The 23,361-nt window shown below is 42.2% G+C and overlaps 1 protein-coding gene and 1 long non-coding RNA gene across 2 annotated transcripts; one reads left to right on the top strand and one right to left on the bottom strand.

The window, feature by feature from the left end:
- Nucleotides 1-1,075: 1,075 nt before the first annotated feature.
- Nucleotides 1,076-22,329, bottom strand: LOC120565974 (proline-rich protein 36). Its single transcript, XM_039812140.1, has 20 exons — nucleotides 22,076-22,329; nucleotides 19,784-20,994; nucleotides 19,501-19,649; nucleotides 15,045-15,218; nucleotides 14,656-14,938; nucleotides 14,409-14,536; nucleotides 12,859-12,887; nucleotides 12,726-12,760; nucleotides 12,398-12,557; nucleotides 10,473-10,632; nucleotides 8,815-8,935; nucleotides 8,674-8,708; nucleotides 8,509-8,593; nucleotides 7,914-7,948; nucleotides 5,218-5,284; nucleotides 5,002-5,073; nucleotides 4,817-4,836; nucleotides 2,934-2,967; nucleotides 2,491-2,603; nucleotides 1,076-2,402 (listed from the first exon to the last, which is right to left on the bottom strand). The coding sequence occupies exons 1-19, from the start codon at nucleotides 22,082-22,084 to the stop codon at nucleotides 2,522-2,524; spliced, it is 2,889 nt and encodes a 962-aa protein (XP_039668074.1). The 5' UTR covers nucleotides 22,085-22,329; the 3' UTR covers nucleotides 1,076-2,402; nucleotides 2,491-2,521.
- LOC120565975 lies at nucleotides 7,221-8,593 on the top strand. The gene is made up of 3 exons (XR_005640313.1): nucleotides 7,221-7,429; nucleotides 7,551-7,659; nucleotides 8,479-8,593. It is a non-coding gene; the product is annotated as an uncharacterized LOC120565975 (long non-coding RNA).
- Nucleotides 22,330-23,361: the final 1,032 nt, after the last annotated feature.

Raw genomic sequence — 23,361 nt, 5'->3', positions numbered from 1 at the left:
TGGCCGAAAGGGTGAGGAAGCGGAAATTTGATGAAACTGTCTTATATTTGGTCACGTTGGAGGTTCACACACATCGGTCTAGACTACGATTCTTCAAATAGTTAGTGTCGTTAACCGAGTGCTTTGATGGACCTACAATAATTGAATGTAGACGGAGGTTGGAGTTTGTTACTCTACTTGTTCTGAATCATTATCGTCTGCGTCGAGTCTGAAATGTAGTCAGTCATTTTTGCCGTACGAGAGCATTGTGAACACTTTTGGTTGAAACGGTGGAAGCCACATTCTTTGTTACTCTGCTGAAAACCCTTTTTACGTGTATTCTCTTTCCTGTGTGTTGTGACGTCACATACACCACTGAATAAGAAACTGCTCCCTGCTGCAGAACACATGCCACTGCACACACAGCTATGTTCTTAGTCGAACCTCTACATTTCACTCTATGGCTGTGTCTGAAAGGACTTACCCACAATATGCATCCATTGACAACCACATCCAAAAAAATATTGATCAACGAAGTGCACTTTCTCGGAGAGGTCATGGGTCGTATTTAAAAACTCCCGATATAACCAGTATTTACTGTCAGCTGTAGTACTGTACCATTACAACTGTATGCAACTACCAGTGGCATGTTAGTCATGTAAACTCCAATCTGTGTTCAGGGCTGGGAAACACATGCTTGGGGAGGTCGAATCAAACTCTGTGTTGTACCAAAGTGAATATCTCAACAGCAAGGCTGTGCTCTCGGTTTCTCTGTGGTGGGGTTCTTGTGATTAATGTAACCTTAAATACCCCAGTGTATGTCATATGTGTGTGATGTTTGTGGGCACACTGGTCATTGTGAAAGAATGTGTATAAGGGTGTTTTTCTGCGTGTGTGTGTGTGTGTGTGTGTGTGTGTGTGTGTGTGTGTGTGTGTGTGTGTGTGTGTGTGTGTGTGTGTGTGTGTGTGTGTGTGTGTGTGTGTGTGTGTGTGTGTGTGAGAGAATGTGACAAGGTGTGTTTTAACCGTCTCTCCCTGTCTCTGTCTGATTGGGGTTTGGAACACTCTCGTTATGCACTGCATGATATTGCTGTTATGATTTGCACTTTAATGAGTATTTATTGAAAAACAATAAACAAAACTTTAAAAAAGGAAAACTGTTTTTTGTTTTTTTTTGTCCTAAAGGCTTTTGTCAATACACACACAGACACCCATCACAGAGGATTAGTTTTGTCTTTTTCTATCCAGACAAAAAAGCACCCTCAGATAATAATAATAATATTTTACATTGAAAATGACCTCAGGTGATCATTACACTACTTTCTGTAACACTTATTCATCAGCTGGAGGAAAGTCGTAGAAAAAAGAAGGGACATAAAAGTGACAAAAAGAAAGAAAATAAAGTTCATGGATGGTGCTTCCCTCCACAAGGTTCAACTGTGACCAACACTTAGCATCTGGTACTAGAATTCTTAAAATTGTATATTTTAGATCAAGCTCCATGTTGTTGTTTATTGGTACGCCATTAAAGATCATAACTATACCTAATATGTCAGCATTTAAATACAGTACTATGACGCGAGTAGTTACATAAGCACTTCCATAATCTGTAATGATCTTTAACTAAATAATGAGGGTAAACCCAGTAACCCAAACACTTGGAATACAAATCAGGTAAATCAGAGTCCTAAAATGTATGCAGTATGAAATTAATGAAAATAGATCACATCATCTGTGGCGTAGAGCTGGCCACACAGATATTTTTAATTATTGCTGATGACCTGACCTAAAAGTCTATGAAGTCTTTGTTCATTTGTCAGTTTGTCAGCTATATTTCTGTTCGCAATACACTGTAAACGGGTAACGAGTGTATAGTGTACCATTAAGTGTATTCCCCCTGATTTTCACTGCCTGTGTCCGCTGTGTATTTTCTCAGGATGGTGTCTCAACCTGAGACATTTTCTCAGATTCTCAAGATTTTCCATTGTCCTCCCCTTATATCCACCACCAAAAAACGATTTCTGGTATTCACACACGGACTGTGTAATTTTCCCTACAAGAGCCTCCAGGGTGTGTGTGTTTCTGCGACAGTTTGTAAGTTCTTTCCTGGGATCAGCAGTTTCAAAGTCACTCAGAGCCACCGGGCAAACTGTCCCTCTCTGGTTTCACAGCGAGTGCTTCAAAAAAAAAGTGAAAAACAAAGAGTTCTGAGAGCTGGGATAGTGTAACGCTCGTCGACAAATCTCCTTATCTTGCTCTTCTACATCATCGTACTGATCCATAAATGCAGTCCCCAGGTAAATAAGGTCATAGTCGTGAAGATGAAGTGACTGTCACAGTATTAGGCGACTGACACGGGTCACAGTGTGAAGAAACAACAACAGCAGGCAAATCCTGTTTCCTCTGCCTGGCTGCTTTTTGTCCTGATGTTAAAAACAAACAAAAAACCATGTCAGCATGTGAAGTGCACGGTGATGCAGATAAGAGAGAGTCAAGGTGATTCATCCTTACCTTGTTTTATGATAATTTCTCAGCAGTCAAGTCAAGCATACAGGTCAGGAGGGGGTAAAATGGGCATATCAGTTTGATCAAAATCCATTTCCTGTGTTGAACTAGGTTCAGACCTGTGGAGGAACACATTGGAAAATAACTCAACCAGCAGGGACAAAGGAGGGTGACCTCGTTTTGACCATGAATATGACACCATTGAGAAATGTGAAAAGCACATGACAGGGAATCAAACCCAAAAACAATAAAACACTCGCTCATTTCATGCTCAGCTACCTATTCCAGGCAAAAAGGTAGGAAACTTGCACACGTTCTGGGTGTGTGGGTGTGTGTGTGTGTGTGTGTGTGTGTGTGTGTGTGTGTGTGTGTGTGTGTGTGTGTGTGTGTGTGTGTGTGTGTGTGTGTGCGCGTATGTCCATGCGTGTGTGTTTTATAACCCTACTCACGAGGAAACTGCTTTCTCCTTTACAAGCACCGGACCTGAGATGGAAACAAAGTATTTTGGAATCAAGTTTCAAAAATCCATTCATCAAACATCAAATGCTGGGATGTCTAGATACATGTTTTTTTCAATGATTGAACAAATACTATTAAAGATATAATATGTAATGTCCTGCAGTACAAAAATGTTTGAAAATTACTATAGCATCGTTATAAATATTTTTAAGTTGTGTTCTTACGCTATCCCAAATATTTTCAACAATGTTCAAACCCAGAGAAATCGGTCATTTTCATCCAATGACACGGAGCGTGTCGTTTGGTCGTCATATATCCTTTGACCTCCTCTAGTTGCCGTCAAAACACGGGAAGCGCAAGATCATCAAAGAGTAATTGTAAATCATATAATGTCAAAGAATTATACTCAGTAACAGTAATACAGCATGTTTTTCTGCCACTCTGCCAAACAGTACTACAGCGGAGACCTAATTTATTGATATGACATTTCCATATCGATTCAGCTCACTACAATGTGCTGTGTTGACAAGTGGCTCATGCTAATGCTTGGTGGTGAAACCGTACCTAATGTATGGTTACAACAACGTTCAACACGCTCATAGGTTATTTTTAGAATGATGTTTTCACCACGATTAACAGTAGGGCTGTTTATCTGATTTAGCTGATTAAAGAAATTCTTAGTCGACTAACAATCATTCAGAGATGTGCTCGTACGTTTTGGAAATAAGTCATTCAGCGTGAAAAAAGCATCAAACATGACTAATGGACTAAAGAAATCTAAGTTGACTAAGACCAAAACGACCGATTAGTCGACTAATCGACTAAGAGGGAGCAGCTCTAGTTAACAGCGCTGGGCTAACCCATGATGTAATTCGCTACATAACTTTAGCTGTATGGGTCGACTAATCTAATGCTAAGTTAGCCAGCTAACGCACTCCAGTCCTTCTGCCTCACTCCCGGGCGCTAAGAGACTTCAGTCGGGATGAGAGCGGACAACAGCCCCGCGGACACAGCCACAGCTAGCTAGCCCCCAGCCAGCGACTACAGCAACACGAACCCAGAAACCGCAAACTCCAGCGCCAGGTGCCAATGGCACTAACAGAAAGATAATACGTCGATGAGCTGACCATAACAATACCTAGTCGGCCGCATCTGGCCAAAATCGAGCCGCGACAGCTAACATCAAGACGTCTCCGGCACACCCTGGTGATGACGCCCACCACACCCACCCCGTCGGCTGAGTAGGTCTCCCAGCGGCAAGGAGTATTAGCTAGCTGTGTTAGCTGCCTTGTTAGCTTGCTCGCTCGCTAACCGGTCGGCTACCACCACAAATAGAATCACAGTAATTATGTGGGAAACACTGCAGCTATTTCATGACATGAATAAACGTTACTAAACGTAATTTAAATAAAACTTTAATACATTAACTTCGCGGTTACGAGTCAGTTAAACTTTTCATCTCCAGTCCTATCTGTATTTGTGAGAAGTGGCGCTGTCCTGAGTTGAAAGATAGCCTACTTTACGGCTTTATTATCGAGTTAATAGGCGTGTGTGTTTGTGTCGGCCACTGTCCATTTCATAAGGTTCTGAAATGAAACATTTTTTGACTTTTTTTTTTTTTAAAGGGCTGGTGCCTGTGAGCACCAATGGTGAGCACCCACGGAGGAAAACATAAATTGGCGCCTATGGCCACGATCCTACGTAACTTTATGACGTCATCAAAAGTCCCTGTTTACATCCATGGTTTTGATTGAGAGACGTCTAGCGGCAGACAATTACATATTATATGTTGAAGTTTTCACATTTTATGAAATGGAATGATACAGGACTTTTTGTATATTTTAGGATCAGGGATTTTGCAGGCATCACTTACTTGTCTCTGGTTCAGTGCTGCTGTAAAATTGAAGGAAAAGCAAAAATTAAAACCCCATTTGTGTGTGTGTGTGTGTGTGTGTGTGTGTGTGTGTGTGTGTGTGTGTGTGTGTGTGTGTGTGTGTGTGTGTGTGTGTGTGTGTGTGTGTGTGTGTGTGTGTGTGTGTGTGTGTGCATCACGCCTACCTGGCAGCTGGCTCAACAGGTTTAGGTGAATGGAAAAACGTGGTCAACTTCTGAAGTGCTTCATGTCTTGCTCTGATTAAAAAAGACAAATACACATGTACTGTAATATGTCCATGTGTGTGTGTGTGTGTGTGTGTGTGTGTGTGTGTGTGTGTGTGTGTGTGTGTGTGTGTGTGTGTGTGTGTGTGTGTGTGTGTGTGAAACAGGTGAACTCACTGGACATGGGTGCCATCTGCGAGGTCACTTTGACTGTGCTGGTGGTTTACACTAAGGTTTTTGTTTCCTAAGAAAATAAATAATTGAGACAGATTAATATAATACACTTTCACACAACGCACACACACACACCAACATCGTTAATTATACTGTAATCACACAGGTATTGTTACTGAAGTCGCCAAACCTTGGACTCGCCATTACACACTTGAATAGTTAACTTCCTTCCTGTTTACACAAACGACCTGCTCATCTAGTGAGGATGTGAGTCAGCATTTAGAGGATGCATTTAGGGCTGAGAGGTCAGGAAGTCTTTGGAAGATGCTGAACTAGAATGATGAACTAGAAAGTATCGAGATTCCAGTAGCTTTGACCATGGTATGATGTGGTGCTACTAGAAAAACCATCCAGTTGGTCAGTTGTTGCGACGAATAGAATCTACGCAAAGTTTTATAAATGAGGCCCAAGGTCAGGGGCCTCATTTATAAAGCTGTGCGTAGATTCTATTCTGAAAGATTTCGTGCGCAAAAAAGACAGAATTTTCGTACGCAAAAACAATATTCTGATTTATAACACCTTGCGGCGCACACCGGTACGCACTCTTCTCGTTATAAATACGGACGTGCGTTACCTTATGCGGTCGTGCACGAGCCTCACGCTCCTCCCAAGGTCGTCCCATATTTGTCCTAATAAGGTCTATGTTAATTAATCAATGAATATTCCAGCCCTGAAAGGAGCCCTTGATCACCAATCACGAAACAGAAAAATGGGGAAAAAAACGATTCAGTGATTGTGAGATCGATGTGCTCCTAACAGAGGTAGAACATCGAAACAAAATCCTGTTTGGAAGCCGTAACCCTTGTGTAGTGTTCATATTGTTGTTACACAGCCTTAATACTGAACAGATTTAGCTCAATTACCAATGATATACATCATTTATTGTTCCTATTTGCCATTTACCCCTTTGAGATCACATTTATGATCATATGATCATTTTCGTTTTTTGTGAGAAAGGAAATTCAATTATTAAAAAGGTAAAAAATAGAAACAAGATTTTTGATCATTATTGGTGCAAAACAGGTGAAAGTGCTTGAAATGTGACAATTTGGTAACTTGTATGGTAACTGTGTGGGAATAGCAGGTGCAGAAAGACAACATTCCCACACACAGACACCTACAATCAGACACGACCACATAAAGACGCACAGACACACACACACACACACACACACACACACACACACACACACACACACACACACACACACACACACACACAGATACACATCAAACAAACAACGCATTTCCCGGGGAGAGGCAGGGGAGAGCAGCGGAGGAAAAGCGCATTTCCTCCGCTGCACGGTGTGGGAGGATCCCCTGCCTCTCCCCCGTTGCTGGCAGCCCCTCGCCGGGCGCCGCGACCGGCTCTGGGTCGGTTTAGCAAGAACGGGATTGTTGGGTTCAGGAAAACAAAAACTGGGTTAGGTTCGGAATACGGGCATACCATCGGAGTTCACTAAAACGCAGTCTACAAAACCTTGGGAGCATTACGCACATGTGTGGTCAAAAGTTTGCGGAAAACTGGGAACATTTTTACGCATGGAAATTATTTATAAATCCCGACTATTGCGATGAATGTTGCGACGACAAATTTCATCCTGCTTCACCAACTGCTACCCAACTTTTTCTTGCGTAACAGGTTTTATAAATGAGGCCCGGGATTTTCCGAGGAAATGTATGGATGTTTTTTTTTCACGCGATGGACATCAGTGTTAAGTCACACTGAATCTAAACATTTGCGTATCATGTCTGGGGGGTTCAGATTTGACTGAGTTATGATGAGAAGAAGTGGGTTTTAAAGTACAATAATTGCCTCCACGAGCTGTGTGTCACAGCCGCTGCTGCTGCTCCAACTGGCGACTGTGCTGATAATCAGCCGGGAAAAAACAACAATTACTAACTTCCTGTTGTTTTTAAAAAAAGTTATCTTCGTGTGACACACAGACACGCATGGAGAGGTTCTGCGTTGCACTCCCTGTTTCAGCTTAGCATGCTGCTTGGTTGGTCCAGGGAACATTATCAAGAGAGGAGCCATCAGCGCCAAGCGTAACTGTATTTCCATTTGTTGCAATAAATGGTTCAATCTACGACGAGAGTGTTCCTGACTGAAATCCTTTTGGTGCTTTGATCAACAAAACTAAACAGCTAACCAGTGAGAAAAGAAATATGATGTAGTATGATGAGTGACGCATAATTTTTTGCAGTTCTGACCTACTGACAGAAGATTAGGTGTTAACAACAATAATCCTAATTAAGATGTTATTTATTTACAGCAGAAATTTGTCACCAACAATGCTGCCAACTCCCGGGGACAGAACCATCAAACTGTTCTACTGCCTATGAATAAGTGCCTTTTTAAAGACCATCTGAAGATAAACGCTGGTAAATGGATACTGCGCATGTATTTAACAACTATCAAATGATCTGACCTACAAAATCAAGATGTTTGTATTATCGCTTCTCTTTTGTATCCACGCACTTCCATCAAGATAACACATGGGGGAGATACAATATGACTAATACATGTGTCACACTGTATAACTTACTGTCACAAGCCACTGTTGGGTCATTGTTAGGTATTAACAACAAAGCGCTATCAGTACAATTTGCTGAAGTCTGGTTTGGAATTTCCTTACCCATGTCTGGCATTGAGAGTGTCCTGGTGTGGCCCCTGCAGAGGAAAAAGACAAGGCATTGGTCTTGATGCTACTGTTAGGTCCCTAACTCAAAAAGTAGTTTACAATTCAGCCATGTAGATTCAGGCTAACATCAGAGTTTCTACAGGTTTCACCAAGTCAAATTTAAGACTTTTTAAGACCATTATAATTTAAGAAAAAGTCAGTCCGGAAACATTTTCTGAAACAATTCCACAATGTACTGTACCTCATTGGCATTATAGGACCGGTGTCTACATTGGCTGCAATATAAGGTGCATGTTGGTCTCATTTGTAGTCGTAATACAGCAAATTATATTTGGACTAGCGACAGAAAGAACTACACCACCACAGAATTGAAATAAAAACATTCTAAAGCGCTGTGGGAACATTTCAATGAGCGTTAGAGGTAGCGTTATATTGACGTAGGAAAATTAAGACCTGTTGAAAATGATTTAAGACCTAGAACAAAATACTTCAGTGACACTTTTTAAGGCCTAAAATTTAGATTTTGAAATTTAAAACTTTTTTTTTTTGAATTTTTAAGACCCCGTGGAAACCCTGAACACGGACTCACATTGGAGCCAGTGGGTCTGCCGTTTCAGAGGTAGGCGAGATAGGGTCGTCATCGTCACCGGTCCACTCCTCACTGTCATCTGAGACTGAACACATCAACGTCAAACTGCTGCAGAATAAGTTCAACATATACTGTTATCGTGAATAAGAACCGGTAACTACTTACAACTTTCTGCTGAAATTGGATAGTGGTTTGAGGCCCTGACAAAAAAGGACACAAAACAGCTATAAATCATCTTTTTTTAACTGCAGTGAGGATAGTTTCCCATTGTATTGTCTGTATAAGTTACCCACTGTGCACACATACCTGCTGCCCGGGCTGGTAACCTCCTCCTCTAGAACGCTCTTACGAGTGATGGCAGCCTTCTTTCCCAGCTCCAACATCTCCTTGATGTCCAGCTCCACATGATCCACTGCAATATATCCATCTGGAACACACTCACAGAGTCAGTGGTGCGATCCGTCAATCAATCGTCAAATCAAGGACGGCAGCACATCAAGTTTTCTGTGCCAACACTTTTACACAGTTAGCTGTGTATGAAGGGAGGTGCAAAAATATACAGAATAATAGAGCTCTTGAGGTGAACACATTTCTGTAACACTTTATAATAATGGGACATGAATTCATGCATGGCTTCATGCATGAAAAAGCATGAATTCATTCATGTAGTACTTGAACATACGTGTAGTACATGAAATAAAAATCCGGAATGTATGAGGATTAATAGTGTCTAATTCATGACTTAATGCAGCAACAATACATTAACGAATGCATCAATTAAGGTATTTCACTCATCATGTTTTCTGATTTATTAATTATGTTCATGTCTTCTTCATAGGTAAATCTGTAGTTAAAGTGACAGGCTAAAGAAACTGAATTGTAGTGTTGTAATCATGATTAACTAACCATTACTTCTTCATTACTTCATCATGTTTGTGGCCCTTCAAATAAAGTGCTGACCTGGTCATTGATAAATTCGTAAAAAAATGTCAAGACATTTCTGGTGTTCATACACTTAGAAGTTAGTAAAAAGTAAAATTCATAAATATCCTACTTGGGTGAGAATTGCTCTCCGGCATTACTATTTAAGTAGTCTATATCCACGACGTTCTACTCCGGAAATTCCGCCGGATGTCCCTCTTTTCGATCAGATGTCCGTTATCTTCCGCTTTCTTTGTGTTGGCGTTCTAACCTCCGGTGGATTTGTGAGGACTATGGTTAACTGCTCCTCAGATCTCTGCAGGGTAAATCCAGACAGCTAGCTAGACTATCTGTCCAATCAGAGTTTTCTGTTGCACGACTAAAACAACTCTTGAACGCACACGTTCCACCAAAACAAGTTCCTTCCCGAGGCTATTTTGCAGCGGCACCGTTGCTCCGTCCGGCGCTTAGCGACGCCCAAGGCGATTGTGATTGGTTTAAAGAAATGCCAATAAACCAGAGCACGATTTTCTCCCATCCTGGATTGCTGTGTGGACTAACCAGACCCTCCTCTGTGGAGGAAGGTCTGGCAAAGCGAGACTACTGTTTAAGTCCCTTATGTTGTCATGAATAAAGCAACTATAAAATGCATCTGCAGTATACTGTATTTTGTGTTAATGTAGTAACCTCAGTATCATTTTGCCAACCCACTCCTTTACATTTAATTGTATGCCACCATTAATCATATTATTGATTACAACACTACAATTACCCAGAATATACTGTATGTACACTGCTGTGACTGGTCAGTTTTTTTGAAGAAGACATGAACATCATTAATAAATCAGAAATCACATTGATTCAAATACCTTAATTGATGCATTAATTAATGTATCGTTTCTGCATTAAGTCTTGCATGATATACTATTAATCTTGTACATTATTGATAGTTCATGGAGTACTATATGAATGAATTCAAGCGTTGAGTTCATGATATAAAGTGTTAACCACATTTCTAACTATAATATTTTCTATAAACTCACAGTTGTTGCTGCTGTCCTTGGCCAGCCATTTCCCTTTGGGACAGTTGGTTGTCCGGATGATGCTGAGGATGTCACCGCTGTTGAGGGGCAGATCGTTCTTACGTGCCTTGGTCGTCACAGTTGCTTTTGCCTGGTACATGGCCCGCTCCTGTCCTGTGATCTAGCACATACACTGGCAGGTTAACACCACATATTCACATCATCTACATACGCACAAACAAACAGGGCTCGCATATAACAAACTTGCTGTAGAGAGGGTGATAAACATGACAAACCTTTAAATAGACCTTTTTCACGGCACGTTTTGACATGAAAAGCACCGGTGTCGTCAATGACATTAATGAGGGCTGCTTTCTCACTGGAAAAGCTGACCGGGACACTTAATGGGACTACTGAGCCACTGTTAACGTTTCTAATTACAAAGTCAAAATGTCTTCTGTGAAAAACGTCTGTCCTGAGGGGCTTCACGCTTAATGGCATAAACGTATTATTACAGTGTGGAATACATTGTTTGCAATATACTGATACTGTTAGTATTTATAACTGCAATAACTGTTTTGTTTTTGGATATATTCACTCTCATTTGAACTCTTTTTGTCTCCAACCCCTGAGGGAAATATCAGACTCATTAGCTGCTAAATGCTCCAATGTATCTCTAACTGTGTCTGCCTGCAGTTTGGTGCTGAGCAGGTAGTGTGCAGTGGGATGTTTTAAGGCTTTTTTTGTTGTTGCTGAAAACAGCTGCCTGCTGCGGCCAAAAACAACGCTGCGAGAGCTGTGTGAGAGTGAAGCAGAACAGTAAAGCTGCAGGCCGGACAGCTAAAAAACTTAACCCTTGTGTTGTCCTCGGGTCAAATTTGACCCATTTTCAAAGTTTTTTTATATCAGAAATATGGGTTTCTTACAACTAAATTGCCCAAAAAATAACGTGGAGGCATGCATGTTGTATGGAAGCCATACAACATTCTTCGCAGGTAAAATTCCTGATTATTTCCATTGAATTTTGGGTGTTTTATTCAATTTCATAGCATTTGAAATTTTTTTAAAACAGCGTCCTGACTAAACTTTGACATAAACCAGTCTGTGATTTACTCAACATCCTCTGATCTTAACTATTAGTCATCATTATTTCTGCTTTTTTTAACTGAAAAATTAGGTATAATGTCATTTAATATAGGTTTATTGACCATGAATAAAAGAAAGTGTTGTGGCCGGGTTGGCTCGGTGGGTGGAGCAGATGCACATGTATTTGGGGGTTTATGCCTCGACGCGGAGGTCTGATGTTCGGGTCCGACCTGTGACGATTTCCTGCATGTCTTCCCCCTCTCTCCCCCCTTTTCACCTAGCTGTCCTGTCAATTAAAGGCGGAAAAGCCCCAAAAAATAATAATAAAAAAAAAAATTAATATAAAGAAAAAAAAAACTGAAAAAAGTGACAAAATCATCAAAAATTGCAACAAAAATGTCGGGAAAAGCGCCAAAAAAAGTAAATTTTGACCTGGAAGGACAACAAGTTAACAGTCGACAGGAAGACAACGCGAGGATTAAAAGATGCAAGATGAGTTGAATGAGAGTTGTCTGTATTGCTCATTCTTTGATAACTACAACGGGTCCCATTCTCTCTGCGTGGTCAGAGTTGTTGGTGTCAGGTTTTTGAACATAAGCAGGACCCACTGGATCCTGGAGAAAGTCCTGTTCTTTAGTAATAATATGGTAATAGTATAGCGCAGGATAGGGAATAGTCTTTAGATCTTCTGTCAGAAAAAAATCAGCCACAATGAAACAATGTTGTCATAGATTCCATTTGAGCGTGCACAGGAGGAATGAATCGAGACAGGTTTGTGTGCCATATACCCCCCCTCCCCCCTGCCCCAGTGCTCGTGCTCAACCTTCCAACCTCCCTTCTGTCAAAATAACGTCACTCACTTTGAATTTCTTCTTCATATCGATTTCCTTCTTTTCCCTCTCTTTCTGCTCTTTCTTTTCCCGCTCTTGTTTCTCCTTTAGCTCCTTCTTCTCCTTTTCCAGGCGCTGCTTCTCTTTCTTTTTCAGCTCTTTCTCATCCGGCCCGTCTTTCTTTTCGGACCTGCAGAGGAGAGAATTAGGAATATCGTCGTGTTTGAAAGGGACTCTTCGCTGCATGTTTAAATGGCAGAGGAGATTAGGAGGGAAACAAAGACGGACCGAACTCTCTCAGTGTCTGGGGGATAACGCAGACGAAAAGAGAACTGGGTCAATAAAAAGAAGGCCTTACTTGCTGAACCGGCCCAGCTTGCTTTTCTCTTCATTCTGTGAACACACACAAAGATATATGGTTTGATTCATTTCACTCTAGAAAAGGAACACTTGAGTGAGAAAAGTGACTCAATTATCACAAAGCTACTTACCGTTTCCTGTTGTGCCTCGCCATATGGATCTGTGAAAAACACAGTTATGTAAAAGAGGGGCATAATTAGAATACAAGGGATGTTCACAGCATCTGGTAACATTATACAGTAGTATTCAATATATGTTTTTTACAGTAGTTTTGATATGATCTTTAAGATAGAATCACACAAGAAAACATGATTTATTTATGGCTAATGGTATTGTGCTCTGCCCGTCTGTCATTTAAATACAATACTTCAACTCCATGTTCACATGTGGAGAATTGAGTTAACCCTCTGAGGACGTACCAGCCAGTCCAAGCAATGTTTGACAACACTCCTACTCAAAAAATCAATATTACACAATTTCATTTTTGACATTTATTTACTATTTTATTCATATATTACGCTACTTTTGTGAATCCAAGACTTTTGTAAACTCATTTCAAGCACCAAAACAATTTAGTGTAGGTATGTTTTCACAAAAGATCTAAAACAAATTCAAAAAGCGAACATAACTTTTCAGCTTTAGGGCCAAATTATCTCTTTACACATTGCTCTGGAACTATTTGGGGCCTCACTATACAGAAAGCTCAGTTTGGGATACATGTCACATTTCATGCAGGCCCTATCATACAGCCAGATACATGGGCATAATGTGTTTATTTGATATCTTATCAATGTGATATAACTGATGTGATGTAATGTCTCATTATTAATGTGTTAAAGTGCTCATATTATGCTCATTTTCAGGTTCATTGTATTTAGAGGTTGTACCAGAATAGCTTTACATGGTTTAATTTTCAAAAAACACCATATTTTTGTTGTACTGCACATTGCTGCAGCTCCTCTTTTCACCCTGTGTGTTGAGCTCTCTGTTTTAGCTACAGAGTGAGGCATCTCACTTCTGTTCCATCTTTGTTTGGAGTCGCACATGCTCAGTAGCTAGGTAAGGACTACTAGCCAGTCAGAAGCAGAGTATGAGGGCGTGCCCTGACAGTACCTAGGTAAGGACTACTAGCCAGTCAGAAGCAGAGTATGAGGGCGTGCCCTGACAGTACCTAGGTAAGGACTACTAGCCAGTCAGAAGCAGAGTAGTGAGCGGCTGCCCTGACAGTAGCTAGGTAAGGACTACTAGCCAGTCAGAAGCAGAGTATGAGGGCGTGCCCTGACAGTACCTAGGTAAGGACTACTAGCCAGTCAGCAGCAGAGTATGAGGGCGTGCCCTGACAGTACCTAGGTAAGGACTACTAGCCAGTCAGAAGCAGAGTATGAGGGCGTGCCCTGACAGTAGCTAGGTAAGGACTACTAGCCAGTCAGAAGCAGAGTATGAGGGTGTGCCACGCTAGCAGCTAGGCGAGCATTATAACGTGTGTTACAAAGTGACCAAGTCTGTCTCTGAAGTAAAGGCTGGACTACAAGAGAGCTGTTTGGAGCAGTTGGTGAACAGTGTTTTCTGTTGGAGATGGTAAGTCCCTTTTGGGTGCACAACAAAGATATATAACACAATAAAGGAAAGGGAAAAAGCCAAACAGCATAATATGAGTACTTTAACTGAAGAGAAGCCTTACTCTTTGGCTGTCCTTTGCGTTTCTTGCCACCGTCAGCCTTTGCTTTCTTTTTGGCGGCAGACGAGGTGACGTCCTCATAGAGGTTGTTTGTACTCTCATAGACACCGTTGCCGACTTCAGCTTGGAGCCTGGGTGAGTTAGAGGCAAGGAATCAAAACCATCAGTGATGAACGAGTATTCCAAAGCAGAGAGAGAGAGAGAGAGAGAGAGAGAGAGAGAGAGAGAAGATGTTACTTGTGTGTCTTACCCCGCCAGTGGTGGAGATTCCTGAGAGAGAGGGAAAGAGGATTCAGGTAGTGGGTTATCTTGGTATTCGTCCCCAGATGCTGGTGCTGCATGGGCCTCGGCTCCTGGAGGAGTTAGCCCGTTACTGTCAAACTCTGGCAGGTTCTGTCCGTCTGGATTATCTGGACCGGTGTTCCCCCAGTCCGACACCCGCGGCTCTGGGGAATAGGCATCTGAGGTCACATCGTCAAACTCTGGGAGGTCTGTGGCGTCCGTCTCTGAGAATTCAGAAGGATCAAGGATCTCTGTAGAGGAGGATGGGGCAACAATAGGAAAACAATGTTAGCGGGCGAGGGGGGGCTGTTTAAGTTGGGTTTCACAAAGCTGTAGGTGTAACAACGGTGACCACACCATTTTCTTCCAGAGGAGGAGGAGAGATGAATGCACCCGGGCTGACAGAGGGAGGTCTGACTGGCTTCTCTGGAGCGGGACCCAGAGACGGAGGGCTCGGGAGGACCTTCTTGGGGAGAGGAGGCGGAACCACCAACAGCTCTGGCAAAGTGTCGGACCCCTCCTCAGGGACTCCTTTCAACACGGCAAAGAATGACATCATGTTAATATACAGTGCCTTGCGAAAGTATTCGCCCCCTTGAACTTTTCGACCTTTTGCCACATTTCAGGCCTCAAACATAAAGATATAAAACTGTAAATTTTTGTGAAGAATCAACAACAAGTGGGACACAATCATGAAGTGGAACGAAATTTATTGGATATTTCAAACCTTTTAAACAAATAAAAACTGAAATATTGGGCGTGCAAAATTATTCAGCCCCCTTAAGTTAATACTTTGTAAGCGCCACCTTTTGCTGTGATTACAGCTGATTAAGCGCTTGGGGTATGTCTCTATCAGTTTTGCACATCGGAGACTGACATTTTTGCCCATTCCTCCTTGCAAAACAGCTCGAGTTCAGTGAGGTTGGATGGAGAGCGTTTGTGAACAGCAGTTTTCAGTTCTTTCCACAGATTCTCGATTGGATTCAGGTCTGGACTTTGACTTGGCCATTCTAACACCTGGATATGTTTATTTGTGAACCATTCCATTGTAGATTTTGCTTTATGTTTTGGATCATTGTCTTGTTGGAAGACAAATCTCCGTCCCAGTCTCAGGTCTTTTGCAGACTCCATCAGGTTTTCTTCCAGAATGGTCCTGTATTTGGCTCCATCCATCTTCCCATCAATTTTAACCATCTTCCCTGTCCCTGCTGAAGAAAAGCAGGCCCAAACCATGATGCTGCCACCACCATGTTTGACAGTGGGGATGGTGTGTTCAGGGTGATGAGCTGTGTTGCTTTTACGCCAAACATAACGTTTTGCATTGTTGCCAAAACGTTCGATTTTGGTTTCATCTGACCACAGCACCTTCTTCCACATGTTTGGTGTGTCTCCCAGGTGGCTTTTGGCAAACTTTAAAACGACACTTTTTATGGATATCTTTAAGAAATGGCTTGCTTCGCCACTCTTCCATAAAGGCCAGATTTGTGCAGTATACGACTGATTGTTGTCCTATGGACAGAGTCTCCCACCTCAGCTGTAGATCTCTGCAGTTCATCCAGAGTGATCATGGGCCTCTTGGCTGTATCTCTGATCAGTCTTCTCATTGTATGAGCTGAAAGTTTAGAGGGACGGCCGGGTCTTCGTAGATTTGTAGTGGTCTGATACTCCTTCCATTTCAATATTATCGCTTGCACAGTGCTCCTTGGGATGTTTAAAGCTTGGGAAATCTTTTTGTATCAAATCCGGCTTTAAACTTCTCCCACAACAAAGTATCTCGGACCAGCCTGGTGTGTTCCTTGTTCTTCATGATGCTCTCTGGCGCTTTACACGGACCTCTGAGACTATCACAGAGCAGGTGCATTTATACGGAGACTTGATTACACACAGCTGGATTCTATTTATCATCATTAGTCATTTAGGTCAACATTGGATCATTCAGAGATCCTCACTGAACTTCTGGAGAGAGTTTGCTGCACTGAAAGTAAAGGGGCTGAATAATTTTGCGCGCCCACTTTTTCAGTTTTTATTTGTTAAAAAAGTTTGAAATAGCCAATGGAATTTCGTTCCACTTCATAATTGGGACCCACTTGTTGTTGATTCTTCACAAAAATTACAGTTTTATATCTTTATGTTTGAGGCCTGAAATGGTGGCAAGGTGAAGCGTTTCAAGGGCCCGAATACTTTCGCAAGGCACTGTATATATGGTATGGGTATATGCAAACGTGCATATGCTCTTTCTGTCTTCAAGACAATTAAGGTCCTATGTATATAGCTGTATAATTAATGTACTGTATTTAACTGTAATATTGTAACTATGGGTGGGATAAGTATGTCAAGTTATATGATTGTATTGAGTTATTGTAAATAATGATTTCATTATTAAGGGGTGGGATTAAATAAGTTTATACTTATTCCTACTCCTTTTCACGCATGCAAATTAAGGAAATTCGCTAATGAAATTAATTATGTTATCAGCTATGTTATTAAATAAAAAAATATATATGAGTTTGTAATGATTAGAATCTTAATGTACCATCTATGGCTAGGTTGTCAGATTACTTTCTGGTTTCACAAAGACTTTTATAGACAGCTTCATTTCAGGATTAGCATTTCAAGATTCAATCATTTATTGCCATCTCAACCGCGGTTGATTTGTATTTGCGGATTTTGTTTTCTTGCGCTCAACAACTACAGCAACACAACGCAATTCCCTTAGAACCCAATGCGGTACAAACAGCGACACGTCAGCTGAAGGAAGTATCCAAACACAGAGAGGGAAAGAAGCAGTGGTGTAGTCTAATGTATTATAGTGGGTATACTGTACCATTTCTTTTTTTCCTGGCTCAGAATGGGCCTTTGGGGGGGATATAATATATATAAAAATATAATGGAATAAAAAACAGTAAGGGGGGTTTCACATCAGGGACCTTAGCCTGGATCACAAAAGTTGACCCCAAAGCAACGAGGTCAAAATAAAATAAAATAGGCTACTTTTGTCTTATATGTGCGGTGAAGGGAGGATACTGGTGTTAGTGTAGGCGGAGCATTGGGCCCTGTCGCTACTACACACTGTGCTCAGCGAGGAGCGGGTCGATGAAAGATGAGAAAAGTCTCTCTGCAGGTTCTGCAGTGTTAGTTTAGTTTGCTGTCACATTACTCGACCCCGTATTTGTGAATACAAATATCTGAAGTGAAAGTTCTGTCAAATAAATATGTTGTTGCGTATCCTTGCACATTTTTAAGTGGGTATATATGGAAATCCTGGTGATACCGCGTATACCTGCGTATCATGTAGACCACACCGCTGGAGAGAAGGACCAGAGAAAGCCGAGTGGAAGAATTTGATTTGTGAGGAGACCAAACAAGTCAAACACTCTGTGGAAGTTGTTGTGCTATAACTCTGCAGAGCGGAGATAATGCAATTACAAGTGAACACAGCTTCACGAAGAAACATACAGCAGACCTCACTTTAAAAATCTCTAGTTCTATTTTAGCTGTTTTTATATTATCTTTCATTCATCTTTTGAATTATTCTCAAACTGCTCTTTAATGTTTTATGTAAAGCACTTTGAATTGCCTCGTTGCTGAAATGTGCTATATAAATAATGCACTTCTTTTAACTCAATGTATTTATTTTAATCTAAAGTACTTGTAAAACACACTGTTCTAGAAAGGTGCAATGTAGTTAAATTACAGTACTTTGCTTCATTCCAATGCAAAATATATCTGTTCCAACTTGTACACACATTTACCTGTCCTTACTATCACTTTGTATTGCAATGTGTTTTTAAAAGAATCAGAGTGGTCATAAATATATGATTCTATTACTTTACTATGATAAGTGACAAGAGATTGAATGAAATGGTAAACACTAACAGCATGAGGGTGTTAAAAATGTAAACATGCGCGAACACCGAAATGCACGATTAATAAGCTCTGTGGAACGGAAGCCGCTGTCGACACAGCAGCAGACTCCCTTCTTCATGTCGCTTTGGCGGACATTAAAGCAGCTCGCCGTCATAATGATGGACATGCTCCTGTCACTGCCCCTCCTCGCTGTCATAGCTGACATACCTCTGCAGCTCTGCCCTGCCTGCTGCAAAGTTGTTTCTGGCACAAAAGAGGAATGTCAGGATTGTTCTTGTGTGTGTGTGTGTGTGTGTGTGTGTGTGTGTGTGTGTGTGCGTGTCTTTAAAGCTGCTTCTCCAAAACACCCAAGGCAACCCTGCGGCATAAACCCTACTATACATACCAGATGCTCTGTAGCTGAACCCCTACACTAACAAACAATACTCTGCAGCTTCACGGCACGCACCTGACGTCCTGATGATGAGCTACGCTGCTGTGTCCTTCGTGTTCAGGTAAACAGTAGGAGAAAATCCAAAAGTGATGTAGTATCTTAACATCTTATTTTATTCTGAACATTCTAGAACTTGTACTTAAGCTTTATGGGGCCCCAAAAAGAGAGAGGTCTTTGTTGGACATGTGCCAATTCTATTGGTCAAACTATTGTTCCCACCCCCATATATGATACAAAATTATATATATATATACGGTTTTCAAACGAAGAAAGACGATGAGTGACAATTTTGAGAATTGGGAAGCTTTCGCTCTCCGAGCTCCTGCAGAAGCTTGTAAATTGATGCTGAATTTTTTGATGTAAATAAACTTTTATAATCAAGAACAGTGTCAGCGGATTCCTCTTCATACATCATCGCAGCATCGCTACTAAAGACACCACAGTGATAAAGGTACAAAAGAAAAACAAGACTCAGAGAGGAGAAGAACTCCACAGTGATTGGTCCAGACTTACCGTGGTCAAGGCCGTTGACTGGTTTCGGTGGGAGGGCCTTCCCCCTATAATCAACGGGGGGGAGGTCCGGGAGAGAGCCGGTGGGACTCGGGGGGAGCTCTTTGGGAGGTGGGGTGATGGAGTAGGATGGGGAGGGGTTTGTCGGCGGGCTGAAACCAGATGAAGGCATGATCAGATGTTTTGTAATAACGGTCGACTGAATTTTATAAATCAACTAAAAGATTCTGCCATATCCGTCCATCGAACTGTGTCTCTACAGTGATAAAGTTGGGTTTTCGTTTACCTGATCTTCCTGCGGGCCTTCTCCAGAGCATTGAAGATCCTCTGGTCACACACAGACATCCTTTTCACTGGGCCCATGTCCTCCGCCCTGGAGAGGGCTGAGAGCGCCGAGATGGGACGCTCAGCTTTGGGAGACGGCGGAATGGACGCAGGGTCTGTTACTGGAGGAGGAGGAGGAGGAGGAGGCGTCGCCACCGCAGCTATGTTTGCAGCCTCTATACCAGCCTCAGCTGCAATCTCAGGCTCAGGAGGTGACGTAGAGGGAGTGGAGGTCGCCGGAGGAGAAGCCGAGACGGCACGTCTGGGCGGAGGGGTCGGGGGAGCGCTGGGTGGATCGGGAATGATTTCATTTTGGCTGGGAGGCCTGGAAACGGCCAGGGCGGGAGCTTGTAGTTCAAGTGGAGTTTTCCTCTCTGGGGTTGGAACTTCGGGAGCTGGGATATCAGGAATAAAGGCAGGAGGTGGGGTGAAGTCCAGAGGGGCCGGGATAGTGGAGGGCGGGGTAATTTCCACTGCAGCGCTCGAGTCAGGAAAGGTGGGAATGTTGGGTAGAAGGGCCTTTGGTTGAAGGGCCTTTGGTGGGGCGATTTCAGCCCCTGGTGGTGCATCACCAAAGTCTGAAGGTACTGGGATAAGTGGAGCAGGTCCAGGAACGTCTGAGCTGGGGGTGTCTAAGAAGGGTTCTGCTGGGAGCACCACTGAATCTCTTTTTGATGACCTCTTGAAACCCAGGAAGCCCTTCTTCTTCTGTGGCGTGGGTTTGGGAGGAGGCGTGGCTGGCACCAGCTCTGCAGTGCTCTCCTTAGGAGCTCCGGGGAGCAGTGGGAGCCTCTTCTCTTTCTTCTGATCTGCGGAAGAGTCCTCAAGCTTCTCTTTGTTTCCTTTTGTTGTCTTGTCTTTCGCTTTTTTCAGCTTCCCTTCACTCTTGTCTTTTCCCTTAGAGTTAATCTGGATGAGAGGCTTTTTGCTCTCCTTCTTGTCCTCCTTGAAGACCACTCTGGGGGCCCCCGCTGTCTGCGCTTCCAGGTTCTGGTTGATGGCGGTGAGCAGGGAGGTGCGTGATCCAGCAGGGAGGTAGTGTGGGGGGCTCTGGGGGGGAGGTGGGACAAACTTTGGTTTCTCCAGTGTAGCAGGTTTGGTCTTGGGTTGCTTCGGGAAGAGTTCTTCCTCCTGGAACCTGGCCCTCAGGGCCTTGAAGTCCATTGTTTCCTCCTGGTGAACGGATCACACAATGCAATAGGCTCAGGTACAATATCAGGAAAATACAGAAATGATTTGTGCACCTGATGTTGTCTGAGAGCACAAAAACGTGTGTCACTTTAGAGTGTGTTGCTTAGATAAGATAAAGAAGAACATCATGGTAATTTTTCCCCTTTCACAGCACAATGACGGTTTTGTTTTCATTGCGTTTGCATATCTATCAGTCTTTCTGCATGGAAAGACAGCAGGCAAACCTGATCTGTAGTGACTGGCCTGAATTGAATTAGTTTCAACACACACACACACACACACACACACACATTTGTGGCACTATCTTTGTGGGGACCCATCACTGACATAATGCATTCCCTAGCCCCTTACCCTAACCTTAACCCTTGTGTTGTCCTTCGGGTCCCAGTGACCCAAAGGACAAAACAAGGGTTATGTACTTTCTTTTACTTTGTTGAGAGTTGCTCTCTAAACCCTGTCTCTTGTAAAGGAAGTAAGTAAAGTTTATTTCTAGAGCACATTTAAACACAGTTGAAGCTGACCAAAATGCTGTACAAACAAGCACTAAGGTGCTGTATTAACCCTTGTTTTGTCCTTCGGGTCCGGTGACCCGAACAACACAAGGGTTAATCATCACAACTAAATGCCTAACCTTAACCCTTACCCTCACCCTAACCAAAACCTAATTCTATCCCTAATCCTACAACCAAGTCTTAACCCTCAAACAGCCCTTTAAAGTTGTGGGGTCCAGCATTTTGGCCCCACAAAGCTGTACGGACCCCACAAGTAGGCTATACTGGACTTCCGGTTTTTGGACCCCACGAATATAGTCAAACAACCGCCCCCACACACACACACACACACACACACACACACAGAGGAGGCTCGGACAATATCTAGTCAATGTGCAGAAACCAACTCACTCACAGCTTACTAAAGATTTAGATGATGTAATTATGACAAGAAGCAGACTTACACCTGTTAACACAACATAAACATATATAATACTTGCAAATAGTATCGTTATGATGTAATAGGCTAAATCATCGTTAAACGAAGGATAGGTATTGAAAGTTCAACCTACCTGATCCATTGCGTGTTTATGTATCCACCGAAACGACAAAAGCCTTCTTAGTCAAGATAGTCAATAACTGCAGCGAGTTTCTTCATCAGCTCCTCTTCATGTGTCCGATTCAAGTAACAAAAAACCCCGTGCCAACTCGGTGCGTCCCATGCGCACAGGAGATGGATTCGGTGGAGGAATGAGGTCGAGTAGGAATACTCACACTCATCATAAAAAAAACTAAAAAAACGGTCCGTCTCGTTAAACGGGTCTGGCCCCGGCTGAGCATTGACTCTCGACAGCTCTTGGAAGTTTTTTTTTCTTTTTCATCCTTCAGGAATGTTGCCCGGCTGGCACTGCGCGTAACGTGAGTCACTGTCATGAAGTATTGTTGTAACTGGAGTTTCTTTTTCTTAAAACTGTTTAATTTCCACTGTGATTTTTTTTTTTTTTTTTCACACAGCAATTTTAGAATCTTTGAAAAGCAGCGTGTGTTGTTATTGTGAGTAGATGTGGCCTCTAAGGTCATATTTCAATAGATGTATTGTGTGTTATGTGTAGCTTCTGAATATTGAAAGTGACCATAGAGGAAAAGGAAACAAAAGAGCTCGGTCAACATTCCAGGTTTGTTACAAAGAATGCATTAGTATTTAAGCAGGCATTTGTAATATGACATATACTACAGGCATACAGCCTTCATTAGACAGTTGGAGAGGATATTCTGTCTTATTGCCAACCAGAGCTTGTACTGAGGTGTGTCAGGGAGCTGATACAGCTCATAGACAGAAACTGTTGCTCGTCATTGTATGACTTAGAGGCCCTTGATTATTAAACCTGAACCCACCGGTCTGGTCTGTGTAGAGAAATACTAGCAGTAGACTAAAAAACACTGAGACTGGACGTGAGAAGAAACTTAAAAGAGTCAGTTCACTCACAAAAAGACACACTTCTCCATTTAACTTTGATTGTATCCAGTCATGCAGACGGTTCCCATTTCATCTGCTAGTTTTGAGACTTCAATCTAAAATTGCTGGCACAGCCACAATACAATGAGGCTAAACTGAATTCAATTTGTGGGACTTACTGTATTGAAAAACACAGCAAAAAATAGAAGAAAAAAAACTTTAACTTCCAAAAATATTCTGTGCATTATCCCGAACAACCCACAGACTTTCCTGTTGACAGATTTCAAGGAAGAAATAGTCCCAAAGAAAACTGCTGACAGTGACGTTTGTGGATCAACCAGCAACTGGGACAGTGTTTTTTTTGGAAAGACACATTGCTGTCAAATGTAATTTTTTTTTCAA

This window comes from Perca fluviatilis, chromosome 9 (genome assembly GCF_010015445.1).
Source record: "Perca fluviatilis chromosome 9, GENO_Pfluv_1.0, whole genome shotgun sequence".
Lineage (NCBI taxonomy): Eukaryota > Metazoa > Chordata > Actinopteri > Perciformes > Percidae > Perca > Perca fluviatilis.
The sequence above is the reverse complement of the archived record's forward strand: the minus strand, read 5'-3'. Positions and strand labels throughout refer to the sequence as shown.

Coding starts and splice junctions, on each gene's coding strand:
- LOC120565974 (XM_039812140.1), bottom strand. Junction 8,936..10,472: donor CAAGGACAGCAGCAACAACT/GTGAGTTTATAG, acceptor AGTGTGTTCCAG/ATGGATATATTGCAGTGGAT. Junction 8,594..8,673: donor TCCAATTTCAGCAGAAAGTT/GTAAGTAGTTAC, acceptor TGATGTGTTCAG/TCTCAGATGACAGTGAGGAG.